The sequence below is a fragment of the Channa argus genome, chromosome 9 (assembly GCF_033026475.1).
Source record: "Channa argus isolate prfri chromosome 9, Channa argus male v1.0, whole genome shotgun sequence".
Lineage (NCBI taxonomy): Eukaryota > Metazoa > Chordata > Actinopteri > Anabantiformes > Channidae > Channa > Channa argus.
Window position 1 is genome coordinate 14,806,510 of NC_090205.1, and position 21,149 is coordinate 14,827,658.

The 21,149-nt window shown below is 38.5% G+C and overlaps 2 protein-coding genes across 5 annotated transcripts; both read left to right on the plus strand.

Annotated features, from left to right (window-relative positions):
- The first annotated feature begins 1,470 nt into the window (after positions 1 to 1,470).
- On the plus strand, positions 1,471 to 3,590 carry atp5mc3a (ATP synthase membrane subunit c locus 3a). The gene is made up of 5 exons (XM_067515890.1): positions 1,471 to 1,538; positions 1,740 to 1,834; positions 2,478 to 2,552; positions 2,977 to 3,167; positions 3,283 to 3,590. The coding sequence occupies exons 2-5, from the start codon at positions 1,796 to 1,798 to the stop codon at positions 3,395 to 3,397; spliced, it is 420 nt and encodes a 139-aa protein (XP_067371991.1). The 5' UTR covers positions 1,471 to 1,538; positions 1,740 to 1,795; the 3' UTR covers positions 3,398 to 3,590.
- Positions 3,591 to 4,465: 875 nt separating this feature from the next.
- atf2 (activating transcription factor 2) lies at positions 4,466 to 20,011 on the plus strand. 4 transcript variants are annotated; one of them, XM_067515887.1, is made up of 12 exons: positions 4,466 to 4,538; positions 5,210 to 5,282; positions 6,109 to 6,205; positions 6,281 to 6,399; positions 6,535 to 6,660; positions 7,046 to 7,224; positions 8,856 to 8,970; positions 10,439 to 10,525; positions 13,018 to 13,248; positions 13,792 to 13,998; positions 16,501 to 16,606; positions 19,502 to 20,011. In XM_067515887.1, the coding sequence occupies exons 2-12, from the start codon at positions 5,235 to 5,237 to the stop codon at positions 19,720 to 19,722; spliced, it is 1,536 nt and encodes a 511-aa protein (XP_067371988.1). In that variant the 5' UTR covers positions 4,466 to 4,538; positions 5,210 to 5,234; the 3' UTR covers positions 19,723 to 20,011. The 4 variants fall into 4 exon arrangements, 3 of the variants coding, with proteins under 3 accessions (XP_067371988.1, XP_067371989.1, XP_067371990.1); XR_010915185.1 differs by lacking the exon at positions 4,466 to 4,538 and adding an exon at positions 19,071 to 19,161 and having other exon boundaries at positions 4,545 to 5,282; positions 19,502 to 19,639; XM_067515888.1 differs by lacking the exon at positions 4,466 to 4,538 and having other exon boundaries at positions 4,545 to 5,282; positions 7,061 to 7,224.
- The last annotated feature ends 1,138 nt before the right edge of the window (positions 20,012 to 21,149 follow it).

A 21,149-nucleotide genomic window follows, 5' to 3' on the forward strand; every position in this document is an offset into this window, starting at 1 on the left:
GCTACAGGAGTGTAGTTTGAAACTTCTGTCAAATTATTTTATTTAATAGCGCACTAATATTACACTGTAGCTACAATGAAATACATTTTAGTAGGGTGAAAATATCACCAAACCAGTCCTTAAAGATGAGTCCTGTAATATTGCCTTTCTCGTCCACAGTACTGTAATGCAAATGTTTATGTTTAAAAGTAAAGTGAGGATTGAGGGAAGACATTTGACTCAATGACTTATATACATAACATACAGAACAGAAAACACATATTGTGTGAGAACACTGCCTTTAAAAACTGCACCAATGCTCACTTTGTGCACTTGTTTTTCGAGCTGTTTTGCAGATATGTGTCATGGCAATGTTATTTCAATTATATTGGAAATCTTACCAGACTTCTGTCATTAAATCTAACTTGGTGTCCTTTGCCTCTTCACATATTCATAGCCAATTCAAAAAGACCAAGAAAGTAGAGTTGAAACCATAATCAGCATTTATTTGATCGGTTTAATGTTTATTGTGTGATTGCAGCTACATCAGGAAGGACTGTTAGAAACCATCCTAGCAGGCACTAGGGTACTAAATGAATGTATATAAATTGAATTATGTGTGTGTTGTGGCAGGTTTACTGTTAATATTTTTGGCATATTGTGTTGCATCATGTTCTTATTCCTTCCGCTTTTATTAATTGCTAGTTAGATGTTGTTAGTGAATTACTTTATTTGTCTTTGTAGGATATACAACAAACTTTACACACACTCCTCTTGTTCTGGTGCTTCCATTGCAGCTACATCAATGTGTTCACCATTGCCACACTTAATTTATTGTTTTGGCTTCATTTTATTAAAGGATGTATTGCCAACATGTACTTGTAAGACCTTAAAAAAAAGTTACTGTAAGTCAATAAGCATCAATGACAACAAAGAATCAATTCCTTGGAGAAAACAGAAACAGGGATCCCTTGCTGCTGAATAGATTCAACACAACCGTGCTGCTGACGACCTTGATTAAAAAGTTGTTTTGTCAATAAAATATGGTTACTAAAGCATTTGTAGATAAGAGATGTTTACTGTTTCAAAAAAAAATTTTTTTCGAACTAAAGGTCTCATTTTATATTAAAGGTCATGCTAGTAGGCTAGCTTTTTTTTTTAACGATATTTAATATAATAAATCCCAGACCAATAGAAGAAAACACATAGTAGGACTTAAAACTCTATAAGGGGTCGACCACTGTATTCAGATATGTAACAAACAATTTGGAATTGAACAAACATGTAAAGATTTAAAAAAAAGAGCAGTATATGGCAGTATATTCATATAAAACTTAGAATAACATGTACAGCTACAGGATGAAAGGAGTAAAATGAAAAAGGTCGACTGTTAGTAACTCAACTGATTTTAAAGGCGCACACTAATTCATTTGTCTTGCCGCTGTTTTGATGTTAAATAAAGTTTCAGTGAAATAACCTTCCATTGTCATCATCCGGGCCTCTAGATACATCACACCACGCATGCGCACTCCTTCACTGTAGTTCGACCTCTGCAGTCGGTAAGTGTGTAATGGCAGTTTGAATGAACATCCTTTCCTATATAAATCTTTTTTCATCCTTTCTCCTAGCTTAACATTACAGCGCATATGTGAGCACAGCATGCAGAATGGATGTGAATGCACCTGCGAATGCCTTTATTTTCTCTGCGCGGCGTTTATTCACCGATTTGACCTTACTTATCTCTGTTCTCCCTTCCTCAGGAAGACCCGGGCTTCAACCAGACTTGACCGAACCGGTTAAAATCACCTAAAGTAAGATGTACGCCTGTGCAAAGTTCGTGTCTACGCCGGCCTTGGTGAGTTTGCTTTCATTAGTTTTTTACCGTTTTGTACATTTTTAATTCCTGCTTTCACCGTATCCGTTTAGAATCCCGATGGGCCTATGGTTGAACTTGACTGCAGCTGACTGGCAAGGGTATCTGCAGACTAGGCCAACAGGCCAGCTAGATAGCGCCAAAGCATCGAAAGAATTAAAAGAGATTTTATTCTAAACTAAAGTAGCTGTACTACTTAGAATAGAGCGTGCAATGTCACGTTATCTTTAGAAAAGCAGTACAGCTTGTTGTGGGCACTCAATGATGGCCGTTAGCTAAGGTCATTACCGGCCGCCTTTAGACTAATGTAGTGCAGAGTTCACGTGAAAATTCAAACACAGCCGCCTGTGCTGTTAGTCACGTTCTGCTAACCGGTTAAAACTATAGCTGGATCGATCATTAATAACATTTCAACGTTAATTTTAGCTTTACTGTGACATGGAGTAACAAATCTCAACACTATGTACAAATTACTTTAATAGCACATGAAGTACCTACATATTACTGAATTTGACAGGTCACATAGTGTGTTGAGTACACTGAATGACACCTTGAACTGTTGTTTTGTCTTAAGAAGCATGGGATGTGTAACAAAATCTTAACCGTATCTGTGCTGCTACTGCAGGTCCGTACTGGTTCCCGGGCTCTTTACAGACCCCTCTCTGCCTCTGTGCTGTCCAGGCCTGAGATCAAAACAGAGGTAAGAGGACATGCAGGCTTACCTCTGGGATTGCAGCTGTCATTTTACTAACTGCTAATTTACACTTGATGAACTGATTTGTTCTGGTTAACTCAATCAAATGTTCAGACCCCAGTACGTAAGTTTCATATTTGACCTGGTGTAAGTGAGAAACTTAAAAATCAAAAGGGACAAACATTTAAACACTATAAAGTTTACTTTTAATAAGTGTGATATTTGTATATTACAAGCATTACACTAGCTTGGGTTTGGTATTGAAAAAAATGTTAAAAAAACATACGAAATGGGAGTAGTGCTTGTTAAATCAATAGTTCCTATGACTAGTCCACCTGTTTCTGCACTGTTTGCTATGCTAGTCGAGGGCCGTAAGTCTCATGGAATTAGTTATGCAGGTGAATGTTTACAGTTTCTTCTCTTGCTTCAGAGCAGTGTTGCTGTGATGCCACAGAGCCCCATAACCCAGGTCACATTGAGGAGCTTTCAGACCAGTGCTGTCAGCAGGGACATTGACACCGCTGCCAAGTTTATTGGTGCTGGAGCCGCCACAGTCGGAGTAGCTGGATCTGGAGCTGGAATTGGAACAGTTTTTGGCAGTCTCATCATCGGCTATGCTAGGTTTGTTCTCAACATAGTGACATTTCCTCACATTAACGTGTTCAATTTTTGGTGCTACCTTTGTTTTTGTTTGGTTTTTTTGATACATACTCTGACTGTTTGGTTTTGTTTGCAGGAACCCATCTCTGAAGCAGCAGCTGTTCTCCTATGCTATCCTGGGATTTGCCCTGTCTGAAGCCATGGGACTGTTCTGTTTGATGGTTGCTTTCCTTATTCTGTTTGCTATGTAAAAACTCTGCAAAACAACACTTTCAATACAGATGTGACTACATATTTTATTGTGGCTACCAAAATTGTTCCATGTTGATGTCATGCAAATGTACATTTTCCAAGATTTCAGACACTGTCGAAATAAGCAAAACATGTATTGTATAAATGTAAGAAATTACATGATTAAAATACATGCATTTGACTATTTAAGAATGGCAGCAACTTTTGTCTGCAGTATCATGTTTTCACAACAGAAAGCAGTGATTTTTCATGAATGTCCTCTTTGTGAAGCAGCTGTTTGAACCATGAAATAGCCTTTACTCAGAATATCACCTGAATTCTTGCTTCAGCTGCAGTTGAATAGTACTGTAATTAGGAAGCAAGTGAATACTTGCTTTGGAAACAAAGTTGAATAAATCTAGATTTAATTGAGTCAAACGATATTTGTATTTGCACTTTGTAACAGTGTGTACACCGGAACTTTTTAAGATGGTGTGTTTAATCTTAGCCCTAAAACAATTAACTCAAATGATTAATTGTTAGTGCTTATTGTTTAAGCAATGATGCACAACATTTGCTTGCACAAACTTATCCAATAGAGAGATGCTCTGAAGATATACAATATACTGTCATATCAGAGTTGTGCCTTGTAGATGTTGGAAAGTCGCACTAAGTATATTAGAGTATTTAATGTAAAGCTTCAAATTAAGTACAACCTTAAATATTGGCATTGAGAGCCAAATGCCACATTGGAGCCTAGTGAAAACTTGTTTTTGAGTAATTCATCAATAAACAACCAGGGAAGGCCAACCTTCAAGTTGACACCTGTACTGTAATGCAATTATTTGATGAAATATATCAACGGATATTCAGACATGTAGCTTTAAAGTACATTTCTCAAAGTATACAAATGTTTTTTAGCATTAAAGTACATGTTTTTTGTACGAATAAACCTTTTATAATTAGAATACAAAAGGCAAACAAACGGACCGTGCACTTTTAATTTTAATTAATATTTATTATTTCAAAACGCTCTTTTACATTTGAGTAAAAATGAATCTGCCCCAAGAAATTTGTGTGACGTTTACGGAAAAGCTCGAGCTGTTCTCGCGATACTTTGATAGACGTGGGATTTTGGAAACCAAGGGTTGTGGCTGAGGGGTAAGTGACCACAGAAACTGATGGCGAATACGTTCAGAGTTGTTGTAAAAGATAGAATTTGTCTTACTGTGCAGAAGCTTTGCTCCGACGCAACGAAACGGCCTCCAAATACACGTTGACATGTCCTCTGTTTACAGTAATATTTGGGTCCAAAAATGGCGACGCTTGCATGTTAACGCCAGTGATCGGGCTATTCCATGGAAGCTACTGGAACAGATGATCGGTCCCTCTATAATAACGTTATAGGTTTTGTGTGACGCCTTTTCATAATGAATAGATGTATTTACATGACGGGAAAAGGGGGACGCGTTAGCAGAGGACAGCTTAGCCCAGGATGACCTCCCAAGACGCATATTTGGACCAAAATAAATAAGTGTTAGTCCGAGAATCTAGCGTCTCTTATGGTGACACTGAGGTGTAAACAACCAAAGCAGCCGCCCTTCATCGATATGCTTTGTCCAAGTTTCCAGCTGCGCTCTCAGTTCTTTTACCTAGTGCCAAGTTACTGAACCTTTAGTCACACACGACCCGATATCATCACTACAATTGCTGACAAATCTGAACCAGTTATAGCAACAGCGTTCCTTTTACATCTTGAAGGAAAACATAGGGTTATTTAAACCCCAGATATTTATTTCCAGTCTGTGTTTTTCCCCCCATTTTTATTTCAGGGTGACAAAACAAGAATTCCTTAATATGAGTGATGATAAACCTTTCCAATGCACTGCTCCTGGTTGTGGACAGGTAAGTAATTTCTCAATTATCACAAATGTCACTTTGTGCCGACATCCCAAATTACTCTGTACCTTATATAGACAAATTCCTGCCTTCTAATAATGTAATTTGAAAAATTTTTTTTTTTTAGCAAAAGTTAGCTGTTCAGTGCAGTCAACTGCAGTACAGTGTGGTTTATAACACAATTCTACTGTGTGTTAGGTTGTGTTCATTGGTGAATGGTTGAATTAGCAATTCATACCAGAACATACACAGCATAAGCTCAGAATGGTGTTTTTTCTGTGTTTATGTCAGTTGCACCATGTATATGTGTTTCAATTTGTAGTAAATTTTTTTTTTTTCGTTGGTGTTGTTGGTTTGGGTGGGTTATGTGTCTGTTCTCTTATGACAAAATGTAACCTAATCAAAGATGTAACCAAACTATTATTAAGTAAAACAATAAAGGTTTTATGTTCAAACTAATAATAATAATAAATCTTGACCCTGTTGATTATGTATTCTAGTAGTGGAAATCACCAATCATATTTGCCAGTAAATAAATCACTAAGGAATATTTAGAGGTATAAAAAACATCCCTGGTTAGCTGCTTGCTGTCTCTGGTTGGTCATCCATCTTGGAAAAAGCCATAGTAAGGATTATAACGAAGTCAGCATTTACATTTAAATCTAGTCATTTGTGACACTGTGCATCTTGCAAACAGATGGTGCTGTTTGTTAAATTAAAATTTTATTACTCATTTTTATACTCAGTGCTTAACCAAAAACATTTCTTATAAACCATATGCTTTTGTATCATTTCTCATTGTCATGTCTGTTTTCTTTTTGACCTTACGTAGAGATTTACAAATGAAGACCACTTGGCTGTCCACAAACACAAACATGAGATGACTCTAAAGTTTGGCCCAGCAAGGAATGACAGTGTCATTATTGCTGGTATGTGCTTTTGAAGTGGATACATTCAATGTCATTGTTTCTCACCAATGTTCTAAAGGTTCTTCAATTTTGCAGACCAAACCCCCACACCCACCCGCTTTTTGAAGAACTGCGAGGAGGTCGGGCTCTTCAATGAACTCGCTAGTCCATTTGACCATGATTTCAAAAAAGCAACTGAAGATGACATTAAAAAGGTTGTTCTTACAGTACAGTTAGACTTTCTAGCTAATAATGATACTTGTCTTTGTTCTCTGTTTGTATTTCCTTGTTGTTTGTATTGTATGTTGTCCTTTGCCGACTTATTCTTCTTGCTTCTGTTTCTTTTATAGTTACCATTGGATTTATCACCTCTTGCGACCCCTATCATACGCAACAAAATTGAGGAACCCACAGCTATGGAGGCACATCGAGATAGCCCCCTGCCTCACCCTGAATCTACTACCAATGATGACAAGGTAAAGGGTTCAGATATACTTCCTATTTATTTATTATTTGATTTTCTAAAGTAGTCATGAGGGATGTTGCCCTATTTCTGTGATCAGTTATTTATCCTGGGATTTTCAGATCCAGTGTTTGACTTTTTGATCCTTTTAATCTGATAAAGACTTGATTTTTAAAGTAAAATATGTATCTTCTTCTTTTTGTGGTACACTGAAAACACACAAAAATAGAATACTAACAGTACAACACAACAATACTTTTCAGTAAAAATAAGGACAACATTTTCCTAATGTTGAGGAGAAAGTTAAAATTGCTGATATATAGTATAATAGTAATCCATTTAGTGATTTGGTGTTTATTAAGCACTTCCACAGCTAAGGTGTTGTGTGATGTTTGCAGGACTTATCTTTGCAGCCTGCCTCACTGCCAACATCCACTATAGTCCATCCTGCATCCCTCCAAGTTCCCAATGTACTTCTAGCAACCTCAGAGGCTAATGTTGTAATTCAGCAAGCTCTTCCATCGCCAACATCTAGCTCTGTTATTACCCAAGTCCCATCCACTAATAGGCCTATAGTGTAAGTAACTTTAAATGACCATTTTGTAAAAGCTGTAGTTTTATTAGTCATCCTTTTCCTTTTCAAAACCTTTTTGTGCGGTTTTGTCTTGGTGAGCTCGTATTCCATGAGGCATGTGTTTGTTTTTAATTTGTTGTCACTCTGCAGGAATTTTTGGTTTTGCTTTTAGACTTGTCCTTCAAAATGGCATCAGTATTGCTCAAATATAAATATACTGCTTCAAATGAAATAAATGATGAATAAAGCCTAATGGGGTTTCACATAATTATCCCTGTCACACTGTGTGCTTACAGCAGTTTTTGAAGTTGTACATTTTATAGAGCCTAATACCTTTGTAAAGTTTAATTATTTTCAAAGGCTACATTTTCCTTGAGCATTCATGAAAAATCAAACCATCTGGGAGATGCGGTTGATAAATACGGAACTAAGTGTAGTGGAGCTAGGTACAAATAATTACACGTTATATTTATAACATTCATTGTTCCTTGGTAAAAAGTCCATAGAGTGCAACAGATTTGGCATAGGTAAGCGATATGTTGACATTACATGGACCTAATTTTGCTTTTGGATGGTTTCAGTGTGACTTGAAAGAGAGGGCCTATAGGTTTAGCTTTTCAGAATTTGACAGATGATTTGGTGCACGCCCCAGATGTTGTAAAATCCCTAAGGAACAAGACAGCCATATATGGGCAAAACTGATGTCACTTATTGGGTCAAATGTGACAGATGTTTGTTTGATAGACAGGTTGATGACATGTTCGTTTGATAGACAGGTTTCCAGTTTACCAACAACTGAGGATGTGTGCACATCTAGGGGGCAGAAAACAAGAAGATAACATGTTTCCACTATATATATATATATATATATATATATATATATATATATATATATATATATATAAAAATTGACATTTTCACTATTTTTATATAAGACTGGTTAACCTCTGTAAAAAATTATATTTAAAGGCCATTTTTTACTATTCACATTATATAATATACATTTTTTAACTACATGTCACCCTTAATAGACCTTTCTTGGAGATTCACTCTCCACAAACTTTCGGCACTTAATTAGTATTATCAATCTGACATGGATCACAAAAGAAACCCTACATGAGATGAATTTCTTTCTTTGAAAAATTACAAATGGAACAATATGACTAAATTGTCCTTAGAACAGGAGTTTATTCCTGCAGTGTCAGTGTAAACATCAGTGTCAGTAAATCAATAGCTCAGGCTAAATTGATCTAACAGCTAAGTTAACAGGCAGTTTTCTGCTTAAAACTATTGTGATTGCTGTTGTTTTACCCATAAAAATGTCTCAAGTTTTATCCTTATTAGTTCCCATTCATTTTGGCCCACTTTCTCCCCCCGAGATATGTGCACAGGTCATTGATGACGTCGCTTGAAAACCTGTCTATAACACTGCTTGACTGTGTTACACAAAATTTGTATGGAAGTCTTGTTTGAGTTGGTTTCTGTCTATGTTACATTTTATTCCCATCAACTATTGCCTGATATATATTTGTAGACACCTTTGTCTTTAGTTTGTGAGAAATTCTGTATTGTGTGTTGCTCACAACATTGTTTGTTGTTTTCCTCATTGGGATTTTTTTTCTCTCCTCCTTCAGCCCAGTTACCGGCACCTTCCCTGTGCTCTTACAGCTGCCTAACGGCCAGACGATGCCAGTGGCTATACCTGCCTCTATTACAAGCACCAGTGTACATATTCCAACTACAATCCCTGTGAGTGTACTGCTGGTTATAGTAGGTTTGTGTTGTGTTTCACTGTGTTTCTAAAGCTGACTATAATTTAAAATTGACTGAAGAATTTTTATTTTTAAATTTCTAAATTTTTAAGACTGCGTCTAATCACAGATGAGCTTGTCCTTTGAAAACAGTAGATGAGGAAACTATCTCACCTATTACTCACTCTATTTAGACGCTTTCTCAAGCTTTTAGTCATACACTGGACTCTAGAACAACTAACTTAAATAGACACTAAGGTGAGATTGTTTGTCAGCTGCTGTTTTCCAAGGACAAGAACAAAATAATGAACCTAAAGCAATCACATCATTTTAGATTGTGTGTGGACTAGCAAACTCAGTGGACTGTCACATAACATGCTTTGCTTTACGTCTAAAATGTTGCCCTTTTGTTGCTGTGAATTTAGCATAAAGCGCATCATTTACATGTGAGTAAAACATACTTTTTGTTACTCACATTTTAATTGTAAGACCATATGGACATGGATATGGACATGGTCATTAGACTTTTCACCTAACGTTTATCTGAAACGTACTTTGTAGCAATACATTCATAACACATACAATATAACTTTGGCTCCTCAGATCTGGCAGTCAATTGAAAGCTATAGAGGCTGAGTGAAATAATGGACTGTAGAGTACAGCTGTGTGTCACTGTGGCAAAGACAGCAAAATTGGCTAAGGCACAGCAGGCAACAGTCCAGGAAACCTTAGCGCTATTTGTCCTTGTACAATTAGAATCAATGGTCTTGATTTCTGGCAGAGCCGATAGATTATACTACTAATATGTTTTGCAAAGCAATTATAACTGCAACTCATGACAGTGTCTCATATAGCAAATATGTTGTAAATGAAGGTCTAGTTGTTCTTTTTTCCCCATGCGGAAGCTTGTCTTGTTGTTCACTGTAGTCCTGATTGTCTGTGTGGAACACTGAGCAGCAGATGATTATCTCCTGATAGCAGCACAGCAGGGAAAAACCTCTATCTTCCCTGTCTGTAGGGATTTGGAAAGCCTTTGACAAGAAAAGGAGGGCAAAAGTAGATGGAGAACATACGCCACCAGTGGGCCTCCTTTTACTCTATCATCTTCTCCCCCCCTCTTGTTTCTCTCCCGCCTGAGCTTTCCCCACCTCCCTCTGTCTCATTGTCAGAGGCTGTGAGAGGAGGCCTGGCTCTGGCCTTCCAACTCGTGTCTCTCCATCCTCTCTTCTGCTTCCCTGTCCATATGCTCTCACGCAGATAGGCAGAGGTTCATTAGTGTGCACACTGCATCTCCATGTGGCGCTGCCTCCACAAAATAACAGGCCATCCAGCCTAATGAGGCTGAGATATGAGGAAACTCTGAGAGCCTGCCGTGGCTATACGTGTTAGTGTTGTGGGGAGCGCCGCCTGCCTTTTTGCTGTCGAAGACTAATTTTGTCTGTGCTGATCTGTGTCTCTGCTTTCAGCTTGTCAGACCTGTCACCGTAGTGCCTAATGTCCCCGGGATCCCAGGACCTCCCTCGCCACAGCCCGCCCAATCAGAAGCAAAGCTGGTATTTATTATGTCTTCTTTCACATAAAATGTTGTTTTCATTTTATTTCCCATCTGTGAGAGATAACACCCAGAGTAATGAGAAAGCTTGACTATAAAGAAGCCCTTACAGTCTTTGACCTGATGAGGGCACTATAGAAATTCTGGGTGTGCAGTATTACTAGACTCTTATTTACTATACCCATTAATATGATGATATATGATATAATATATTATTTTTAAATTTTTAAATTATTTTTAAATTATTAACTTTCTACAGACTTGTAGAGCTGCAACTATTTGTCAGTTTGTGGATCAATTTACATTTTCTTAAAAATAATTTCATTCCTATAGTATAATTTAGGCAGGGATGCAGACTAAATTGGTTTAAAACATTTTTCAAAAACAGTATATAGCCAAAAAAGAGAAAACGTTTGGCAATAGTCTTAAAAACAGTGACAAAAAAGTGTCTGTAAGAATGGCTGTTTTCTTTAGTGAACTAAAGATTTTTAGATTTAGGTGGTGAATCATAAAACCAATTTCTCATCATTTCTTGCCTTTTTGGGAAAAAAATGACAGAACAGCTAATTGAGGAAATAAGTGCAGATTAATCAATATTGGAAATGATGATTTTTGTTACCCAACCCAAAAATTTAAAATTATGTAGCTGCTAAAAAACAGAAATATTCCTACTATTTGTGGGAAATAGACATTTCAGAGCTCTTCCTGTGTACAAAGTGATAGTTGAAGGGCAGCGATATGAAGTGTTGTGAAAGAGATCAGTGGCAACGTGATGAAGCATGGATCACAGAACCTGTAAGCGTTCACAGCATGCTCCGCCTGTGGAAATTAACAGATAAACTGCAGTGGGGGTGTGTGTGTGTGTGTGTTGGGAGGGAAGGATTGATCCTTACTGGCGAGGATCAGAAAGGAAGGGAGTGTGAGGGGGAGGTTGTCGGGGATCATGGGGTATGGAGATGACAAGCGCAGAGACAGCGTTGTGCTCAGCACGCCATCACCAGGGCCAACCAGAGGGGGCTACCAGCAAAAGCCAGCTGGGGGCATCGTGGCACGGCTCAGCGAGGCACATTAAGTCAGCCTCACCCTGCATGGAACCTTTTGTTCAGCAGAATCCTGCCTGACCTGCGTCCCCCCCTCCGACTCCCTGTGCCTCCCACCGCACTTAGCTCATCAGCAAACACCTAATGAGCCTGCGTCAAGTAAACAGACCCCCGCTCAACCTGCCCACTCCCCGCCCCCACCTGGCTCTCAGGGGGCGCAGAGACGGCACTTTACAAGGACTGATGATGCTGCAAAGACCACAATAATGATAATTAACTTGCTGAATTTAGAGGATTATGCTGTTAATTAGTTGCAAAATAAAGATAAGTAATATAGTAGCAGATGGTTGAATAACACCCATGAGATGGAGGGTTATTACACTGATGAGGTTTCCATGGCAGAGATGAAATATGAATCTGACTGGCTTTTCCCGCTTTCTATGGCCCATTCCAAGAGAATAATATCTTGTTTCTGCCAGAAGAGCTTCTGGAAGGGTATTACACGATAAACTAATTTGGTAGATAGATTGGTCTGGCAAAGGTAGTTGTTAGAATAATGTGGTCCTCTGTTTTCCCATGTAAATGTATTCCCTCTCACTTTGTTATTGCTTCAAAGGCTCATTCACTTTCACCTTGTTTGCTCAGTATTTGATGCTACAGGAATTGGCCTGTGAATTATAGACACCAGTCTGTAGAGAAACTGTTTCTTTGAATGTATTGTGTGACATGCACCCCTAGTTTTTATTTGAAAAAACAATTTTTTTGATATTATATTCTGTGTTTGTCCCTCACCCTTGCCATCCAGGTAAGATTACAATCTAAACATGTGCAAAATAAATGTGAGTGTGTCAGATGCTTGCTCTGCACAGTTCCTCTTTCTTTTATGTTGCAATGTTTTGTCTTATTTTATATAATATTTTTTATCTTATAATACAATTTAGAAGTCGTATTTTTGGGGTAATGTCAAAGCAATTGTAAAAAGAAACACAGTGTTCCCTGTTGACTGTCTGAACTGAGTAGTTTCATTGAAGCAAGATGTTACAGTCTGTTAACTAACTGCTAAATACTAAAGCTACGTCTGGTGTTGTTAATCATGTTTTGGTAGTTATTTACTGAGTTTTCAAATGTTTAAAATTATTTGCATTTTTTTCACGTCCTTAAATACAGCCATCAAGTATTTTTTTTTTTTCAAAACTGAGTTACAATTTCTGCCCTTTTTTGTAATGCAGTGGCTCACGTTTACATTCTCAAGTGTACATTTCATTTTCCTTTGGGTTCCCAGACTGTTGAATGAATCAGAGGTGGGATGAGGAGACCTGTGTTTTAATTTCACCTTGTGGATTTATTTATGGGCTGCCCCGCTTGGGTTTTTAACATTTTTTTCTTCTAGAGGAATTGTCTCTTTGCGTAAATGGTTTATGGCTGTTTTCCTTCTGCCCAAATGTCTTCTCAGAAACTGAAAGCCACGTTAAGCCAGCAGCTTCCTCAGGTAACCAATGGAGATGGTGTTGAAGTCCAGAGCAATGCTGTAACCCACACTGCTGCTCCCGCCTCCCCTGCCCAGACTCCATCTCCAGCCCCAGCTGCTGTCCTGACTCCCGCCCCGGCTCCTCACCTGCCCACAACTGAGGATCCTTCTCCCCATCCCCTTCAACAACCCGCCACCTCCACCACAGAGACACCTGTAAGTATTCATGGATATTTTATATTTTTGGCACAATTTTTAGGGGTTCACTGTCTTGCCCAGAGACACTTTGACATATAGCATGTACCCGGGATCGAACCACTGGCCCTGTGGTCCGTGGATGACTGCCTTACCAACTGAGCTGCAGGCGCAATTTCAAATATGGTGGCCAAAACATTAGATCCAGTATGACTCCACTAACCACTTTGACCTCAATAATAAACACATTGTAAAATTCTCACCTTTCTGACAGTTTCAACCTCAAAACTGGGAATCTATAACCTTGTAAAAGTAGAATTTGTGGCAGAGCCGCTGTATTGGATTGCATTAAACTGGACAGGTGTGCTTAATGTGAACATCAATGTGCTAGTTAGCTCCTAAGAATTAACATAAAGCTAAAATAGCTCATTATGTCTGTGTGTTTTGTACATTGTTCTGTGTGTACACATCAAACCACCTGGTACTGATCACATGAAGGCATCTAATATACATATTGTGTGCAATTCTTAGTTATTTTCTTGTATTATTTTCATTGTTGTGCAGGCTTCCCCGGTGCCCCCTACTCAAAACCCTCCTACTACAGGGGGTCGGCGGCGCAGAACCACAAGTGAAGACCCTGATGAGAAGCGGCGAAAGTTCCTGGAGCGTAACCGGGCTGCTGCTTCACGATGTAGGCAGAAGAGGAAAGTGTGGGTCCAATCTCTGGAGAAGAAGGCCGAGGACCTGAGCTCCATGAATGGACAACTCCAGGTGCTCTTTACCTCTTACAGTCAGTTGCTGCACTTAACAACTGCTACTGACAGTATGTCATTTTGTGTATGTATGCATGCCTATGTCTGTTTATCATCGCGTGCTGTTGACGTAAGCTTGTGTACAGACTTTTCCCTTCTGTGGTGATGAAGTCATTAAAGCCGATTAAGAAGAGCTGCCATGTGACAGCAGCAGTGTGTGAGCCCTTTACATCGATATGTCGCTGTCAATAAAGATGTATCCTCCAGATGTCAGCCGCACACAAGCGTGTCTTCGCTTCTGTCTCAGCAGTTTACTGAATGGCCTCAAAAATCTCCTAGGGAAAGGTGTCTTTTTGAACCTTCATTTCACTGGAAGCAATTAGGATCTGATGCTGACAAGTTCGAAACAGTTCATGTATCTGCTGTCTCTGTTGATAAGTATGAGTCGGGGTGCAGCACATCGGTGTTCCAGACAATTAAATGAGATGTGGTGTTTATTTGCGCACTGTCTTATTTTTGTATGAAAGCAGAGTAAGATGTGGAGTGAGGAGGAGGAGGGGATAGAAAGCAGTGGAAAAGAAACTGGTTCATGCTGTTAATATCTGGTTCAAAGCTAAGTTATCACCACTTGTCAGTGTTGCACTGGGTGAGAATTTATTTAAATTCTGGTAGATGAAGTATTTAAATAAATTGGGGTTATAAACAGAAATGGTGTCCCTGTTAAGTACAAAGAAGGGAACAACATGTGGCAGAGAATAAAAGGGCACTTAATATGAAGGCATTAATCAACAGTGCAGTTTTTGTAAAAAAAAAAAAAAAAATACCCATGCTGACATGGCCCAGCTGATCAGTGAAACTGCCTCTAATGATGCACAATTATTTTAACATCATCCTTAACTGGCTTTTTAATGAGGTGTCAGGCCAGGCAGCTCACAGGGCTCCCAGCATTACCCAAGGCCCATTTGCTCAATTTTAAATAATTCACAAAATTAGAAACTCTCAAACTCTCAAACGTCCAGTTTAGTCCAGATTAAAATCCCAGGTATGCAGTTTGATGTTACTGTAGCTGCAGCATCAATGGTAGTATTGCAGTCATGGTCCTTTATGAGTAAATGTGTTTGTAAACTAACCAAACACCTTGTATTATCACTGTTAACATGTCATTTTATTTTTCACATCCAACCAACAAATCAGCATTTTTATAATGAATGTTGACATTGCTGACTTTGTAAGTCTCTTATACATCTCAGAAGTGAATTGAAGGGAGAGTAGAAAAGATCTCCTGTGTTTATATTGGCTGTAAATGGCAGCTGTCATCGCAAAAGTGCAGCAAATGTGCTGTTGGCTACATGTGATACATAGACTCCTTCCAGCTGTGTTTAAATCTGTCTTACAATAGCTTAGCCCTGCCAACACCAGCAAGACTAAACAGATGGAATCAAATAAATTGGCTGCTTTTAGACTAATAGATTAAGCTACCCATAGTCCTTTAAAGGAGAAGGGAAGGAGCTTAAATCTGCCATTGGGTGTTCGCAGGAACCTGGCTACTCTAAATCCAGTTAAAGTCACCTTCAGCGTAATGTGGCTCTCTTTTACGACATGCAGAAATTCTCAGCTCCTCTGGGAGCTGTAACAACACAGCAGTGTAAATCACAGCTGCATCTACAAAGTTGCTCTGACAGTCCATACAGCTCACCTCTTTCAAATCTGCTGGTCAGTAGCCAGTGAAGGCCCATAATTATTGGGCTGGAAAAACCAATATGAAGAAGTACATCATACTTTATTCTAAATTAATTTATTAAAGTCTCATGTTTTAGTGTGTTTGTTTCTTTTTAGGGGGAGAAAATCTGAGTTTAGCTGTGGACTTTAATACAAGACAGTGAGTTTGTGTGTGTGTGTATATGTATATACAGTATTGAGCATATGTATAACATTCAGGTTTTTAGATTTATTATATTTTCCTGCTTACTTTGGCATTATAGTCAGACATTAGTCTAAATGCTGCTTATAGCTGCTTATATTAGATTCAGACTAGATCAATAAGTTAGTCAGGTCAACAGATTTGCCATTTTCTATTTTCATTATGTTGTAATGAACAGAATCAATAACAGAAGGGAAATGCCTATTACAGCTGGTGGCACTATATGTTGTTAATATTTTGGCTGACAAGTGTATGTGTGCATGTATATTGAAGGAAAGTGTCATCGTTACATAGTTTGTCCACTAGAGAGCACTGTCTTTACGAAACAAATGTAGTGGTATTAGTGTACATGAGCCTTTGTAGCAAAGGTCAGCACTAACAAAGGGTTAACACCCTGCAATTGGACGACGAAAAACTCAGGATTATATTTTAATTAACACAGGTGGCTGAAATCTGACCCTGTAGTTTGGCAAATTGGCCTGGCACATTGGAACTATATGTCAGTGTCGTCTGTGTGTTTTCATGCTATTACCGACACACTGTTTGCTCCAGAGTGACCATTTAATTAATGTGCTGTTGTGTGTCTCCTCTCTGCCAAAGAATGAAGTCACCCTGCTGAGAAATGAAGTGGCTCAGCTGAAGCAGCTTCTTCTGGCTCATAAAGATTGCCCTGTAACCGCCATGCAGAAGAAATCTGGCTATCACAGTGAGTAATGCTCCATTATTCTGAGCCCGAGGATTCCGGTGAAACACTTCTACAATGAACTCAAGTTAACCACAAGATGGACATGTTTCACTTATGAACAAACAAACAAAAAAAATCAGTTGGCATAGCAAACCCCCTTTTGAGTTTTTTTTTCTTAAAAACTTAGCAAAAGTTTGAATATTTGCGGGCAGTATTGTTCAAGACAAATTCTCTGTGGTGGCAGTGTTGAAGTCTTTCAGAGGGCCACAGGTGGTGTCTGCAAGCAAGCAATTGTTTTCTCTCTATTTGACAGCTAAATAAACATTTGTTAGATGAAGTTAAATGTGTTCAGAAAGGGCGGTAAAAAATAAAATGTTTGGTTTGCCAAGAAATTGATAAGAAAGCACTCTTTTTGTAACTCCCACATAAAGTGTACATTTATTTCCTCAGGTTACATATGATTATCTTCTAATGAATATTTATATATACAAACAGAATTTGTTCTTTGTAGGCTCTTTATTTAAATTTCTTGTTGTCAGCCTGAACTGTACTTTCTCATCATTTGGTCTCATATTGAATTATCACCTATTTTTCTTTGTTTCCAGAAACTGGGGTTCTGTCATATAGATTTTCTGGTCATAACTTACTTTCGTTCACAGATGAGCCAGTATACAATGAGAACAAGTGTGCTCTCAGCCACTTCTCCACTGTACTCCAAACACCTCAGCTGACTTGTATTGACAATGATTGCCTCAGAAATGAGTCCATTAAAGCAGCAAGCTTGACAAGACTGTAGAGCATTGTCATTGTGTGATGTGCACAAAGCTAGGCTGCTCATTATACATCCCTTATTGCTAACCATGCCACTGACACACACAATGTGCATTATGGGACTGATGGTTTCCAGGCTGGAGTGTTCTGTCAGAGCCAGGTCTCATTTGGTATCGTCTGGATTGTTTTTAGCAGGATCCGCAGATGAATTGGGTCATCTTTCTTATGTGTTTGCGGGGATGTCTGTCCTGTTTTTCTAGACCTTTGTGAAGAATGACATTTGTGTTTTTTTGTTGTTTTTTTCCAGTTTGGAAAAGAATATAACCCCATCCAAATACCCCAGTGCATCAGTTTGGTGCATGATGACAGATTTTAGACAAGACTAGAGTCAAAGTGTCAAAGTAAAAGTCAGAGAGAAATAATCCAGTGATTCCCAAATGTCTTTGCCCCCCCAACAGGCCTATCAGATGAGATATACCATACCTTTATCAACACCAACCATCATGTTCCAGATGTGTTTGCACTCATTTAACAGTGATGATTTTATAGAAGAGGTTATTATTACAATATTTCAACAACTCATCAAACACAGCCAGTGTTCAGATATTAACAGATATTAGGTGTTTTAACCATTTAGACCAGTAGTGTCTCCCAGTTACCTAGGTAATAGTATTTACCTCCAGCTGTCTACATTATTAAAAGTTATATCGACTACTTTGAGTTAGTTAAGTAGCTGAAATATCCAGAATTTGTAACACTGTTAAGTCTTTATTTTGGAATGTACTTGTTTGACATGTTTAAATTAAACTCTATTTATTTAGCGCTTATATTCTTCGTATATATTTATTTTTTAAATTAAATTACATTTCTATTTTATTAAATTATTTTCAAATACATTGAGCTGCACTACAATGAGCTACGCACTTTGCACCACAGTGGTAGGATACCTCCTGTGCTTAAAGTAACCCTGATTGGAACTCACAGAAATAATCTATCTAGCCAATTAGTAAAGCACGTTAATTAATTCAGACTCATCCATGGCCCTCACTCATGTAAATGCCTCATCAAGCTCTTCGTTTTCTCAGAGTTACACATCCCATAAGGCTACAGTGCCCTCCAGACCTGGTTATACCCTTCATCATCCTGCCCAGGCCTAGTCATGACAGGTGGGATGAAATTACCCAGACTGCCCCACAAACAAGCCAGGACATGCTTTCAGTTGGCATGCTAAGCTGTCCATCTGCTTACAGAGAATCCCACTTCAGAAACCAAGAGAGCAGAAAGAGGCTCCGGCTGCCCAGGAAACCAGAAATTCCTAGTATTATTTTACATCAGCTACCCACCCCTTAATGTCGTTAGGGGTACTAATGCTCACTTGAATATGGAACAAAATCTCCAAGCTGATTTATCCCAAGGTTGACCTTCTGCAGAGAAGAGCAAGGGGATTTACAGCTCTTTGACATTCACTTGCACTAAATCACACGGTCAATGTCCAGTGAAGAAGGCAGATGAAACCTCTAATCTTAAGGCATTTGTTCAGTTGCTTCTTATGTTCTGTGGAATCAGTATTTTACATTGTCAAATCTAAACCTAGTCATTAATTGCAAAGTGCCATAAGAAGTGACTTCATATCATTAGCAATATTAATTATCATTGTGCTCCTTATTCCTTTATGAAACAGAGCATGAGAGTGGAGTCTTTTTTTTTCCATCAGGATCCAATTAATTCAATGCAACTGCCTAACAGCTGGTGGCATTTCGACTCCAAGTCTTCCCTACTCTCCAGTGCGAGCATCATTAAATCAGGTGCTGTAATCATCTGTCGCTGCAGTAGTTGGCAAGGTAACAAAAACAAATGAGAATGCAGTTAGGGATGGGAAACACTGCCACATGCCCCAGAATGTAATGTACCCTTATGATGTGGGTTTAAATTGACATCGCAGCTTTAATTAAAGGAAGGGCTACAGAAGTAGCATTATGGGGATTAATGAAATGCTTTGCATACACCACATGCAAATAGCTCTTTTACATCTAATTAGGCCTACTCCATGTGGGAAAAACCCTTTCTGGAGTATACAAGGTAAATGCTGCAGAACAGAGCAATGTAAAGTAGCCATAAGTATTCTATTGTTTACTGTGTTTACAGTCTCTGACAAAGATGACAGCTGCGAGGAGATGTCCGTCCCCAGCAGCCCACAGAACGAGGCCATCCAGCACAGCTCCATCAGCACCTCCAATGGGGTCAGCTCTTCCTCTGTGACCCCGGCCGTATCCACCCCATCCAGCGCCACCGCCACCTCAAGCCAGAGCACAGAGAACAGCCAGCCTCGGAGGGGCGCCACCAAGTCTCAGCCTTCAGGGAGCTGATCGTCCCGAACTGTGCCTGAGCGTCAGCACTGGAGCGCTGTTGCCTCTTTGATCTCTCACAAACAGAGGAAAGGGATTCTCTCTCAGCTTTAGTTTAGGCCGTACTGTTTTTATTTATTATGTTTTATGTTTGCTCCATTTTGTCCTCCATAGGCAATGCTTTTGAAAATGCAGTGTTTTCTTTGGAAGTAATGAAGACAAAAGAACAGGCACTTTAGGTGTAAGACGTAAAACAAGTGGTTCTCAAATGTTTTTGTATTTGTGTGACTTATTTATTAATCTTATATATTTTTTTATTTAAAAGCAGTCAGCCTTAACGGTTGATCAGTGGATTGTTAGGGACATTACCAAAGTGTGTTGTGGCACTTTTGTAATTAGTTTGCTTGTTTGTTGTCATGACTTTTATAAGCACTATATTTATGATTACAGTTACATGAAGTCACTTTTTTATCATTTGCTTTTTCCATTTTGCACATTTTGAGAGATGACGGGTTTACCTTTTCAGAGTTTGACAGTCCACACGTTAAGTACCGGCAGCTTTTTAGAACTACATTTTAATACTGTCACACTACACAAATGTAAATGGCTGAATGGGATTTTAAATTTGACAACTTTTCTGTAAGTGAGATGAGCTTCAGTCAGTCAGTTTGAATGTTTGAGCTCATCTCTGCTTGTAAAATAGTCTTTAAAGGGGTGAGCTGGTTAAATGTGTGTTCATTGACATTCCATCTGTAGTCTGATTGTTCCTGAAGCAGTGATTGTAGAGGCGCAGTACCTTTTCCATTACTCAGTCATGGTGATGTTGACTTCATTCAGTGCCATTAATGTATAAATTACTTCCATATCTTTTAAATGCAGAGTAGCTTGAGTTGATTGCTGTTAAAGGGTCTCATGAACATAATTGCGCAGTAAAGGAGATATCTTGCTTTATATACTGTCTTTACTTTATAAGTGATTGTTTATTGCTTCAGTGTCTCATGCAGAGCACTCAAGGACATTATGCTCTTTTCATGATTGCAATTTTAGATGATGTTTTTAGAAAACATTGTAAATAACATTGATGATACATTATACGTGATCTTTGTAGGTGTTACATATTTTGTTTTTATAGGATAGTCTTGATTCTGTAGCTGAGCCCTTTTGATCACATTAACTCTGTTAGTAATTAAAACCGGATCATAAAAAACCTTTCAGGCACTGGGATAGACTTCTCCCTGACTTAATTATGTTATGTAAAATTAAAGCATTCAGATGTGACCTGGAATTAAATCATGTATGTTACAGCAACAACACAACTGCTTTGTAAGAATTGTGAGCATTTCATCATTGAAATAATCGTAGGGGAAAAAAAACACACCATGAAGTCAATTTGCCTTTTTTTCTCAGTCTGTACTGGCTTACTACTATGTAGTTTTACAAGAATTTAA

Bases quoted from the DNA above. Each gene is read 5' to 3' on its own strand.
- atf2 (XM_067515887.1), top strand. From the start codon at position 5,235: ATGAGTGATGATAAACCTTTCCAATGCACTGCTCCTGGTTGTGGACAG. The intron at 6,206-6,280 runs GTATGTGCTTTT...TCAATTTTGCAG, and splicing joins TGACAGTGTCATTATTGCTG to ACCAAACCCCCACACCCACC. The intron at 7,225-8,855 runs GTAAGTAACTTT...CTCCTCCTTCAG, and splicing joins TCCACTAATAGGCCTATAGT to CCCAGTTACCGGCACCTTCC.
- atp5mc3a (XM_067515890.1), top strand. From the start codon at position 1,796: ATGTACGCCTGTGCAAAGTTCGTGTCTACGCCGGCCTTG. The intron at 1,835-2,477 runs GTGAGTTTGCTT...CTGCTACTGCAG, and splicing joins TCGTGTCTACGCCGGCCTTG to GTCCGTACTGGTTCCCGGGC. The intron at 3,168-3,282 runs GTTTGTTCTCAA...TTTTGTTTGCAG, and splicing joins CTCATCATCGGCTATGCTAG to GAACCCATCTCTGAAGCAGC.